The sequence below is a fragment of the Apus apus genome, chromosome 4 (genome assembly GCF_020740795.1).
Source record: "Apus apus isolate bApuApu2 chromosome 4, bApuApu2.pri.cur, whole genome shotgun sequence".
Classification (NCBI taxonomy): domain Eukaryota; kingdom Metazoa; phylum Chordata; class Aves; order Apodiformes; family Apodidae; genus Apus; species Apus apus.
In genome coordinates this window covers 57,361,652-57,375,052 of record NC_067285.1, presented here as the reverse complement: position 1 = coordinate 57,375,052, position 13,401 = coordinate 57,361,652, and the positions used below count along the sequence as shown (strand labels likewise).

Here is a 13,401-nt window from a genome sequence, read left to right as displayed (position 1 = left end):
TTGAAACATTTCTCCCCAGCTGCCAGAGTCAAATTCCTTACTTGGATAATCCAATTCTCTAGCTGAAAAACTCAACTGCAGCTGGGGTGAGCCAAAATCATGGTAGCTTTGTTGTAATTTCTAGTGATCTCTTTCCATAAGAAAAGAATCTTAACATTGCTCTCATACAAATGTGTGACAGAGAAGCAACTGCTTCTTGAAAGACTTTCTTATCCCATGCCAACACAACAGGTGTGCAACCCTTGCTGTTCTGCATTAGAAATGCCTCTCTTCTCTGCATCAGATCTTTCCCCCCATGCACTACATTTTTTTCTGTACACAGTTTTATGTCTGCTGAAGATCCCTATCAGTCATGTTTTAAAAAACTTAAATTAAAATAACTGATGTTAGAGACTTTAAAAAGAGCAATCGCTTAGCTAATTCATCTTTAAAAGGTTTCCCACCTAACTTGATTCAGACGTGATTTGCCTGCGAGGCAGCTCTAATAGGAAACATCAAGTACAAGCTTGTAAAGTGAGTGCTAGTAGGGAAAAACCTAGTGGGGGCCCCAGACCAACTTACATTTAGGAAAAAAACATATGGAAATGAAATCTAGACCAGGCTTATTATTTACTTGCTTGGGAAAAGGCAGACGACAGGACTGTCCTATGCTCTGTCTGCACTTAAAATAAGCATCACAGAGAAAGGGAAGGACTTATCTATTGTCTGTGATATTTTGTTCTTCTTCTAATACATGCTAAAGAAAAAGAAAAAAGTAAGATTTTGCTGAGCTTCCCATTTCTTTCAGCTCATTAAACAAACTAGGAACATTTTACTGGGGTTCAGGAGGATAAAAAGATTCTCATTTATGAGAAAAACTTTCCCCCACACACACTTTTGAGTCAGTGCTAAGAGAGTTAACAGGGTACATTTTGGGAAATAGAAGACATATTTAGTTAGCTTTTTAATGCCCACAGGTTGATGTTTTCCAGCTGTTTTAGACTGTGTACTTCTTTATTTTTCCTGCTGGATGTAAACTGGGGACTTTAAATACTCCTCCTTTATTGGACATCCAACCAGATTCTCACATGTGGTATTTGAATGACTGGGCAGTTCATCCCCTAAGTGCATTTGGTCATGCAGAATTAAATACCACTCTTCCTCTGGAAAGCACATATCGTATTTCTGACCTGACAGAAAGCTAAGAAAGCTGACAACAAATGAGAAGAAAACAGGCATCACTGCAGAATTTCCAGGTTCTTTACAGGCCAGTATGCCTCTTACTAGGCCCCTGCCTCCACACAGACGAGAAGACTGAAATAGCGGTCTCAGTACTCACAACATTCTTAGAAATGTAAGTCCCAGATTTTGAATCTCCTAGTCTGCACAAAACTTGGATGAAGATTTGGCCAAACTTAAGACACTTGTCTTCTGTTTTTCACTCTGAACATTTTTTTTTTTACCAAGGTCTAGTAACAAACTAGCCTTATCATGCTGCTGCTATCAATTAATTTCTGCTTAGAATTATTATTAAATTGCATTCAAGTAATAAGAATTGTTAAGCCATTACATACCACCTCTTTCTTACAATAGGAATTTCCTTATTGTGGGAAGAAACGAGGCTCTAATGCTGTCTTCTGCATCTTCACAATTTGTATTAGTCATTCCTATCAGTCCCTGTGCAGTTGCTGAAGAGCAGAGCCATGGCAGCTCACAGAGAAGCCACAGTCTTAAGCACAGGAATCACATTCTGGATGTTCATATGTAATATTGCGTTTGGGTCCAGAGATATATTTAAACACATGCCTTAATTCTGCACCTCAGTGAATATCCTTTTTCTACAAGTTCATACACACACTAAAGCACCCCTTGATCCAAAAAATAAACACACTCTTTCCCATGATCACATGATTTACCCAGAGATCTGTTCACTTGAAAATCCTGAAACAGATTTTTTTTTTCTTTAAATTAAAGCCTGTATGTTATTTTACAAATCTAGTTCACATTTTAAAAAATAGTTTCATAGGCCAAGATGTTGCTCTTTATTTCTGAATAACCTTTTTTGGTACTACAACACATTTAACTGCTGCTGAAAAATTAGACCAATTGAAAGTGTCTATTCACTAGAAAACACAGGCATTGCATCACAGTGCTAAGTATGTGTACTCAGTAGTTTCTGCATAACAGAGATCTTCTGCGTTACCAACTGTGCCATCAGCAATGTTTGCAGAATAGCAGTTAGGCTTGTATTTTCATCCAAAGCCATTTTAACATTTTTGTCAATTTGTTTTTCATTGCTTTGTATTTACTCAAGCAGTACTTACCATCTTCAAAAATTGCTCCTATCTGAAATGATAATTCAGAGCTATGTTCTGCTTCACATGGATAAACTGCTCTTGCTTTTCGGCAGGCAATGCTGAAAAATGAAATTATGAATTGCAGTCATTATTGGCTATTACGAAGACACTCCTTTCTCAAGCATTCTCTCTCCATTCTCAAGCATTCTCTCTCCATTCTCATTTGAAATGACTAAAACTTTAAACACAATCTCACATGCATCATTACAGGCTTATAATTCATACACATAAATGCCAAAGCTTCACAGCTTACTGTTGGCATATCTGAATATCACACTCCCAACTTTTTGCACACTTATTTGCATGATAGTTAAACTCAACTTTCAACCACAGTTAAAATATTGCAAAGTGCTAATCAGTAATTAAATCAATACTAGGCAAAGCATACTATACTTAATTTATAGACTGATTATCATTATATCTTCTGAAACATTCATTCATGAATCTTGCAATTCAGCTTTTTGTATTTGTTTACAATGCAATATTACTAGACTATTGAAGATGCTGTTCTGTCCTAAATGCAGAAAATTTCTAACACTGCAAACAGTCTTTCAGAGGTGTTCTCAGGATGCTCATTAATAAGCTATCAATATGAATTTGTCCAAATACTCATTTATCCAAGTACCATAAGCAGAGACCTTGGAATATACAAGTATTTTTGGCATGTCTTACTTAATCACACCTTTGCAAACCAACAGCTTGCTGCTGTCCAATGACACTTCGTTTAGACAAAGCACTCACACCATTAAGTCATCATTTGTTGAGCCCAGGCAACAACAACTACACATAAAACATTGGGAAAGTCTCCCTGCCCCAAAGAACTTGCATTCAAACAGACATTGCTGTTCTGGTGCAAAATGCAACCAGTGATGAGAAATAGAATTTTGTTACTAGGTGTTGGAAAGAATTTGTGAGTATACGCAACTACTTTAATTAGAAAAGCAAACATTATAAAACCAGAAGGAAAAAGCTAAGATGAAGACTTTCAAAGGAAAAAGTGAAAAAACCTTTTAAAATGGTCAACAACTGGGAAGGAAGCAGAAACTGGAAGGAAGGAAAGCAGGTCAAAAAAGGAAAAGAACAGAATGAAACCACAGAGACAGCTGAAGACTTAGGAAAGTTTTTCAGAGACCAGAAGGCTAGGTTGAGAAAATCAAATTTGACATGGGTGGCTACAGAAAAGAAAGAATTTGTATTTGTAAAAGACAGAATCTCTGTAAGGAAATCATGGCAGTATAGGAACACTATGAATTGGCCACCTAAATCAAAGTCTGTGTGTATTAACCAACAAGCTACTGGCTCAATCTGGGTGCCTTCTACAAGGAAGGAGTTCAAAGGAAAAATAAGACAAAGTACACAGTTATTTTATTCTGTAAAAATTGCTAAGGTTATTTCTGGATTTGAGATAATAATTCACATAATGCAGAAGGCATGAACTAGCTGTTTTTTAAGAGACAGAAAAAAGAAGGCAAATAAATAAGCAGCAAAAGTTGGAGTATCCATCATACCTTTCCACTGCTCTGTCACTCCCAGTGAGAGGGTTAGGGAAGAAGAAAGTGGGTGGTGTGGTATTTGTGGCAGCTGGATGTGCAGATGGAGTATTCATCCACGAGACCATTGATGGGCGGCTTTGACCAGGACTAAGAGGAAATATATTCAAGATAGAATTAACAAGATGAACAGAATTTCTTTTCCTACCAAAATGTTTGAATCTTCATAACGAGATAACTAGTTAGATCCTCAGATTCCAAACGAATAGTAGCATTGAGCTGATTTTCGCAGAAGTGGCCATTGCATTGCCTCCCTGGAAGTATTTCTCCTACATGCTCTACATCCTAAACTGAGACAAATTACCTGAGATGTATGACATAACCAATAACAAGAGAAAATTCCACATTCCTTATCTAATAAAGACAGATACAATGAAACTGGATATAGCAAGCTATTATTTGAGCTGCCACTTTGCCTTTACAAGTTTTGATGAATCTATTTAAAAATCTTCCCAGTGATGTGCTAAGGCACGTACGACGGGGAAGATTTCAAAAGAGGCTGCAGCTATTACAACACTCGGATCACGATGCTGGCTCTGGATTGAGATCTCATTCACATAGCTGCATGGATACTGCCTCAGCAGCTGCCCTCATGAGCACACTGTTCAAATATGTATTAAATTGATGGCTGAATACACAGCTGCCACAAAAGAAGAAACAGCAGCTGAAATTAAAACTTTTCATAGTCATTTGAAAAACTTAGAAAGTCCTCCCCAACATAAAGCATGTTCCTAATTTTACACCTTAAAGAACTAAAGCATCCCAGGACTGAATGGCTTGTTTTCACTGCATGGACAAAACAACAAGTAGTTCAAACATTTTAATGTCAGCACATCTTTGGAACAAAGAGCTGGACTTCAAGCAGTTTCTAAGCAGAAAAGAATTAAAATCATTTGCACACAGCTTTCACACAGGGATCATAACTCAGAAGTACTGACTTTAAAACACAGCATTTATCAGTTCAACTTATGACAAGATTAACCTCTTAGATAGCATAAATCTGCAAAGTATCACCATAATCTAGGAATCCAGTCCAGAAGGTTTCTGTGGGGATATAAATACACACCTAATCAGGGTGGACTGACCAAAAGCAAAAAAAGGGATCAACAATCACCCCAGTTATAATTGTAAAAGAATAAAAAGAAAGCAGAAAACCTAACTGATGTAGCTGATTTTAATCCTCTTGTGCACTGACATGTTTAATTTACAGAAGAAAGGATCGCTATTGTTGGTTTGCATAACATGGTTTACAACCAAAGACAACTTTTACAAAATTATTTTCCCAGCCAGTATATCTCATAGTCATTCTAGCAATTACATAGTTAAGCAGACATTTATTTTTATTATTAATTACTTTTTACATTCAGTACATTATAAAATGGTGAATGGCACATTCCTTATTTAAAAGACAATAGTTTTTCCCTGGGATCTGTGTCAGGCAGTATTTGGATAAAAACTGGAATTCACAGTGGATTAAAACAGCATTCTACAGTTAATTCCACTAATAAAAATGAAACTTAAATGTGCTGGAAACATAACCAGAAGGGTTTATCAAAATATGATCTGCTTTAAAAACTATCAGATATACCAAATAAAGGAAGGAAACATATGTAGTAAACTGAACAAAAAGCTAGATTGTGCTGACTAGAAACATATTTCCTGCTTAAATTTGGGAGGAGGATATCTAGTCTGCTTCACTGCTTCTGGATCTTTCACTACACCATTACTTACCTCTTCCAATAATTACATACATCCTTTGAAGTCCAGCATCTACATAATTTTGTAGTTTATTTTTACCTGGACTTGTTCTCTTCCTCCCATTTTTATCTAAACATTGAAAAATTTTCCCCAGGTAAAACAAAAACCTTCAGCTAAACATAACGTCATTCAGAGAAGATAAGTGGAAAGCTAATACCAGCATTTGTATTATTTTCTCTAAATACTGAGGATTAAAAATTTCTCAATGGCATTGTAAAGTTTATAAAGGTTGTTAGAAGGTAGATTGTGTCTCCCTCATTCTGCAAATACTGTATAACTGCAGAATTCATTTTAACTCCTAACAAAGGTAAACTTCAGAAAAATGCTTTTCAAAAGTGAATTAAAAAATTATCCTACTTGCACAGAATAAACTATTATAGTTTTAAAAAATCTTGATATTCAAAGAAATAACATTTTCCTTGTGCACCTTTTTATTTAATTCAAATACAAATTAGTTTCAGGCTCATTTCTGAAATCTGTAAAACTGTAGAAAGTAGAAAAATAGTATCCCAAGTATATTGCCAGAATGTCTCTAATGCAGACTAATCATGATTCAACGACATTCTACAAAGTGGTCTTCTCTAGTGCATACCTCAGATTTGTACTGTTGTGTTTCAACAAGTGAAAAATAGAAGCTTCCATTTATTAAATATTTCATTGAAACATGCATCATGTTAATTTATGAAACTTACTTGATCAGCTCTAGAACACTGCCTATGTGTAAGACACAGGATTAGTGTTTCCAGAACACTATTCAGAACAGAGAAGACACAAAAGATTCCCTCTGATCCAGGAAAGCAGTGGTCATTCATAGGAATACTTGGAATAAATGCCAGTTTCTTGCTGAGTCTTGGAGAGGAAATAATAAAAAAAAAGAATGAAAAAAAAAAAAGAAAAAAGAAAAAAAAGAAGAGGAAATGTGTGCAAATAAGGGAACAGAAATGAAATAAAATGTTCATATTCATGTCATGGCATGTTCATTTCTCAGATTACAGAGACTCAACAAGAAGGCTAATCTATCAACTGGTAAGACCACACTGTCCTTTACCAGGCAACATTATACAAAAAACATGTAAAAAATCAGCAGGCTTTCTACAAATTCTGAGCGGCTCCAACAGTTTTAGTGGAAAAATGCTCCAGAAGTGCAGGTATGTGGAGAGCTGGGCTGCTCCCTCCCCCACTTGTTGAAGAATCCCCTTAATACATTTCAGCTGTAGCAAAAGCACCGCCGCTCAGCTCCCTCAAGGTGCCTGTTGCTTTCAGCCCCTGGTTACAGAGCAAGAGATCACCAGGATCCAGCAGGGGACAAAATATATTGTTTCACAGTTATTATAGTATTAACATAGTTCTACCATGTCAAGAAGATGGAAACCAAAAAAAAAAGTTTTAAATATTACAGATGTTGTAGAATTCCTATGTGGTTGTTGTTTTTTTTTAATTTACTGTACTTGGCTATCTCAGGAACCACAATTTAATTATTAAAACAGGTTTTACTCAACAGGAAAAATCAGTTCTAATGTTGTGGTGTGTAAGCAACAAAGTACTGGATTTAAATTTTTTTTCTTTAAAAGATTCTTGTTATTTATAGCTCAAGATTTAAAGCAAAGTTACCTTCCTATAAAGCTTTGTATGCCTTGTTTATCAAGCTAATGATATACTAGAAATAATGGCTTATCTTCTCATATAGCATCTTAACTTTAAGAAGATATGTGGAAGAAATTCTTTCTCCCAAGGGCTAAAACTAAGGCAAATGCCTTTCCTGTGGAGAGAAAAGAAGAAAAAAGAAAAAAAAAAAGAAAAGAAAAAATAAAAAGACAAGAAAAGACTGACAGAACAATCTCTCTGAGGAAAAAATGCTATTGTCTGGCATAGTGAATGTTGGGAGAAGGGGGAAATGGCCTTACTGAAAATAAGCTAGAGATTTTGTAGTGATATTCAGAAACAAACTCCTGAAAACAAGATTTTATTGGATGTTTATCTGGCTGGTTCCTAAGGTAACACAGCTAAAGAGCAGCCTCTTATCTTGAGAGCAAGGAAAAGACTCTGTGAAAAGAATCTACAATGCAACTCTTGAGAAAAAAGGGTTGTTTCATAGTTGGGTTTGGCAGCCCCATGGGTGTCGTATCACAGTGTCTGCCTGACATAAACTCAATGAAAGTGTTCTTAAAAGGTTTAATTATAAGATGACACAGTATATCAAAAGGTGTTGGCTATTTCTGATTCAATATGCAATGCAATACTCTCCAGCACCAGAACTATCTTCCTGCATGTTAAAACCCTCATGGCCTTAGAGAGGTTGGGGAGCAGAAAAATACATGGACTAAAATTCTAGAAATTTTCACAGTTGCAGCAAAGCTGGAGACAAAACAGAAGAACAGAATTTTCTCATCTATGTTCCCCTCTGAAAAGAAACTTCACCACCAAAATTTAAAGTATGTAACATGCACACAACATTCATATATACAGAATACATCAGCCAGCACTGATGTACGGGTTTTGTTAAACTTGGATTGTGAAGTCTCAGTGAAGCAGCAAATGACCTTTCACTCTTCTCTTGTAAATCTGAAGCTAATGTTGACAGCAGCTGTCGTAAGTTAAAGCATTTTAAAATGGTAATTCAGACAAAGTAAAAATTAAGTATGTACATCTCCAAGCTTATAGCATACTGCTGTTCCTTTTAGGAAAAAAATGAGGGGGCTGTGTTCCCTGGAATCATGCAAAGAAAAGAAAAAGATGAGAAGAAAAAAAAAAAAAAGGGAAGAAACTTTAGCTCATCACAGTGGTTGAATCCACATTCCTCCCTCTCTGAGCAGTCATACTGCTTACTCTGTGCTCACACAGTGGTGAGAAGACACTGAGAGACAAGGAGATGCCAGAGACTATTTTGTGTGAACCACATGACTAAGTTATATTATGCCTGTTTCAAAGGAGCTGCAAAATGAGGGCTCTTGCTCTGCTTGCCTAACAAAAGAGTACCAAAAGAAGTGCCCACTCCACTAAACTCAGCTCTCAAACTGCTGAGTCATTGAAGAGGGGGCAGCTAAAACAAAAACAAACTGTAAAATCAGCACAATGAGCAAAGAGCACTGCTACATACCTGGACTTTGCCTTCTGCAGCTGTTTTTAATCTCTTCTTTCATTAAAATAAGATTATGACATTAGATATTATAGAAAGGTTTCAAGAAACTGAAACTTAAGTCACTCATAATTATGTAAAACAGCAAATTCACACCAGTGCCAGCAAGTACAAAAAGAAACTATTCCAATTTTAAGGAGACTACAGATACAGTCTACTGATGTAAATATAACAAGGCAGATGGGAATTAATTCAGCAGTCAAACAAAATTAATACCTATCTCCAAGGTTTCTGTTATGTGCAGAAGATCACTGTTTCTGTCCTCACTTGCCATCTGATGGCTCTTTTAACACCAGTTTGCTCACCGGGAATTTGAACAGCCTGAGATTTCATGAAGAACAATTAGCTTCTTCCCAGCCTGGTCACAAAGAACCTGAAAACACTCAGGAGCTCTGCAGCACAGCTCTCATCACCATTTTGAAAGCCTCCATGGGTATTAAAAAACTGAAAACGATGCCCCTAGTGTAGCACATATACACCATTGAGCTGGGTAACAAGAGTATTTTCCTGCCAGGAGAACCAATAAAGAAGAAATGCAAAAGAAATTAAAGAAAGATTATTTCCTCTGCCACTGGTCCCTTGAATATCCCTGAAAAGACATTTACATTGGTGCTTCTACTTCTCCTCTGGGTTTTGAGTACCTTCAGTATTTGGACTGTCACAACTGTATCTTACATGCTCCTACAGCAGCATCCAAAGTGGGATTTGGTTTAAAAACTATGAATCTTACTATTCTGAGCCCAGAAATGTAAGCGCTTTAACAAGCCACATACCCCTATTCATGTACACACTCAGTCAAGAGGTTTGAGGGACACGATGCTTTTCATCCCCTCCAGTTGCAAAATCCCAAAGGCTTTGCGAGGAAAAGAGAAGGGGACAACGTAAACAGATGCAAAGACAGTATCACCACCTTGAGGAAGGCTACCCCACATCTTGCACCATGACTCAATATGGAACAACCATCAGAAGTCACCAAGTTCCAGCTCCCTAGGAAACAAAGAGACCCTGCAGTCTCAGATCCCAAAATGAACATTAGTTCTGACAAAAACATATAGCTTTGAAGAAGGTATCATGTAGATAATGTGAGGGGACTTCCAATCAAAAAGGAGGACTCTAGTGCAATGCTGAACACTCTATATGTGAAGGGAAAGTCTGTATATAAGCTCTGGCATAGGGCATTGCACTGTAAGTACAAACAGATCTCACGACAACAATGGACCAGTTACACCAACAAATCTTTTCTTATCAGAGAGATCCTCAGAAAGATTAATTACAACACATACCAAGGCTAGGGGATACCAAGTGTTTGGCTTTTTTGGTTCATTCCAAGGTCAAGCGAAAAAAGACATAAGGCAGTTCATAGTGTTTTAGGACATGACTTGTAATCAACCTTTCAATGAGTAAGTCATCACAATAAGGGAAACAAACCTACACTAATCCATCAGAGTTGAGCTGCCATTATAGACAGCACTCCAGGAAAAGCCAAATAAGACAAACCTCCTATCAATAAATGGTTCTGACCTACTTAGGAAGCCAGTAGTGAGTTTCTTAGCATCTGAAATACTGAACTACTCTTTGGAAACTACATATTTTGAATTATTAAAAAAATTGAGGTTTGTACACCAGAAGAATAAAAATCAGAGTGCATGTTTTTCAGAGCCAATCAGGAAGGCAGAGAGTAATGTCAGCAAATCTTCAGCAAAGAGCTATCAAGCCTCTTGCAAAAAAAATGTGGCAGATTTATTTACTTTTTGGGCAAATGCAATAGGAAAACCAGAAGCTGTGCAGGACAGAAAAATTAAGCCAGAGGATGAATTTCACTACATTTCATGCTTCACACTAATATTCTGTGTGGACTTGTCTATGGTGTGATATGATGCCATAAAGTATTTCACAGAAACATTGGCATAACTCTGTGTGGCTCAACTATGAGCTGAATAAAGGGAACTAATTAAGCTGGTTTACAGTTTTCACACACACAAAAAAAGTTAGAAACAAATACCACCACTCCACAAACCAGATCCACAAGCCCTAAATTGGGAAGTGAGAAAGAGGAACAAGTAGCATCATCAATACCTTAAGCAAAGATTACCAAACAATTTGGAACACCACTACATTAAGTGCATCCTTACACAAAAGTTCAGGCTTCCTCCACTTTTAAAGCAGGCACAACACTAAGTATTCACTTGAGGAGTGTACAGTGTCTTAGATGCTATAAACTCAAAGTATAGCTTACTGAGCACCCACTTACCTATAAAGGCAAATCCTAAGTAAGTAATTCCTGACCTTAACCTTATTGATAAGCCCTGTCCTCTCCTACTGTGTTGTTGGGGTTTTTTTGCTTCCTCCGTGAAATTTGGGAATAAATTCCAACTTCCCTCTTACTACTACTATGGGCTATTGGCAGGTTTGTAATTTTGACCTTCTCTTCCCCTGGCTCTTGGTTTCATGGCTCAGTTTTGTACGCCAACTCATTTTATTTCCTTAATTTCTGTCATAGTGTTTTTCTTTACTCACCCTTCCCCTTTCCACTCTGTCTTCCCTTCATCTATTGTCTGCAGATTTGTGGTGTTTCTGGTGGTACTGTTATATGGACACTTTTCTTTACCAACACTGCCAGCTGCCTGCCTCTTGGCACAGAATCTGCAGGGAGCACTAATCTGCAGCAGCTTCCAGAAAAGAAATAGCAAAGACATTACTGGGAAAGAAAGAGAGAGGAAGAAAACGCAAAGTCATTCTTCATGAGAGATTAGCAGTAACCCTTTCTCAGATCAACCAGCGTTTGAAGCAACTCTGAAGGAAGAACTGAAGGGTGGATTATGGGGTCTAAACTCCTGAGGTAATTTGCAATTGTAAAGTAGGTAACAGTCTGGGAAGAACTGATGGCTATGGATAAAAGATGGTTGCAGGCTTACTTGGTTAGAGTTGGGTTTTTTTGTTTAAATCCAGGTCAGAATAATATTATGGGCAACTCACAAAATGTATTCATTTGATATGGAGGAAATAAAATGTTACATGACCTGCTTGTTAAATACAAGGCACAATACGGAAAATATCAATGTATTTGTACATTTTACTTTACAGGTTTTTACACTGGCAAACTCCTGAAACAGGGAATGCTGCCTATTTTCTAGTGTTTCAAATATCATTGGATGCAGATCAAAGAGGGGTGCTAAAGAATGTCCATACCGATAACTGCATTTCATCTAGAAGACACTGCTTATCATCAGAACACCGGCTATGGTGGCATCTGAATTAGAAGGAATGTGCAGCGAACTAGGTGCTTTTAACAAGGAAACTTCTTTTTTCCCCAGAACCAACTGTGGCTTTGAGGGACATAATAAACACTTTGAGAATGTACTACTGGTGAAACTATACCAACATCAGTCCGAAAACAGTGAAACATGCTCTCCTTTACTGAAACAGAAACCACCTGGAGCTCTGTCAGAGTGGTTCCATTCTGAGAGTGGTTCCAGTGGAACCTGAGAAAGATAGATGGCTGAACAATGTTAATTCTGTAGCTTGAGGGCAAGTGTGTACAGACACTGAAAGCAGAGAAGGAAAAGAAAGAATGCAAATGCTTTGATTAACATTAAATTGATATTGCCGTTGCCGCTCCACCTTACAGAGGAAAAAAGGCCCATACCAGTGGACAGAACTACAAGGGAGGAATACTCTATCCAGCCCACTACCATAATTATCAGTCTCTGTCTGAGCTTAGTTTGAGCTAAGCATCCTTAGATAGATGAGATTTTCAAACAATACATGTTTATGACATGGTTTTGCATCAAGTAGAAAATGGAATTTGCCCATCCTGGTCTATTTGGAATTTGAATCTTGTGTCTACATAAACTGCTCAGTAACTTTGTGACTGACAGGGGAAAAAAGCTCTCTGTGTTCTACTATACAGTGCATGTAAAAATGAACTGTATTTATTTTTAGTATTTGGCTCTAGATGGAAGTTTGAAGCTAAAAATACATTTAGGAAAAAAGCTGAAAAAACTGTAGGGTCCTAGATAATCTTAGAAGAGCGAACTTCGGTTTCCATTGAGAACCACCCCTACCATGGGCAGTGAGAGCCAACCATCACCCAACTCCACTCACCCCTATAGCACTACATGGCAACACAGGGCATATGTCTGACCCACACAGAGCTTTCAAAAATAATCTAGCATCAGGCAGAGACACTCACTTATAGATGTGAAAACCAACAGCTTAGCAGGGCTTCAAAATGGCACATATGTGAAACATCACCTTCTAGTTACACTGTATGCATAGAACATCTTTAAATACTGACATGAAAACTGAGCAGTCAGGGCTCTGTGAGACATTTCTAATTGGTGGTATAGCCCTTGCTTTCTTAGATTCTTTCACCACTCTGGCCATGCAGTCCTCTCCCAGTGCCAGCCAGAAGATGAGCATATATTTGCTTTCATTTGGTGCTCCTCTCACCATGTGGAAGCTGTAGATCCTCTTGTTTTTAAAGGTGGGACAAGGAGAGGGCATACATCACAAAAAACTCTGCCAGGAAACATCAGAGTGACAGCAGCTATGATTCAGGAAAAAATGAGTTTTTCCTATCTTGAAAACAAATACCAAAAAAATATTCTTGCTATCCATC

At 37.4% G+C, this 13,401-nt stretch overlaps 1 protein-coding gene across 1 annotated transcript in view; it reads right to left on the bottom strand.

Annotated features, from left to right (window-relative positions):
- The window catches only part of ARHGAP10 (Rho GTPase activating protein 10), a 144,843-nt gene that overhangs the window by 7,680 nt on the left and 123,762 nt on the right, over positions 1 to 13,401 (bottom strand). The window contains exons 21-22 of the mRNA XM_051619965.1: positions 3,845 to 3,976; positions 2,304 to 2,395 (exon numbers count right to left, since the gene is read on the bottom strand). Coding sequence (XP_051475925.1) covers positions 2,304 to 2,395; positions 3,845 to 3,976 — 224 coding nt within the window. The remainder of the gene's footprint in view (positions 1 to 2,303; positions 2,396 to 3,844; positions 3,977 to 13,401) is intronic.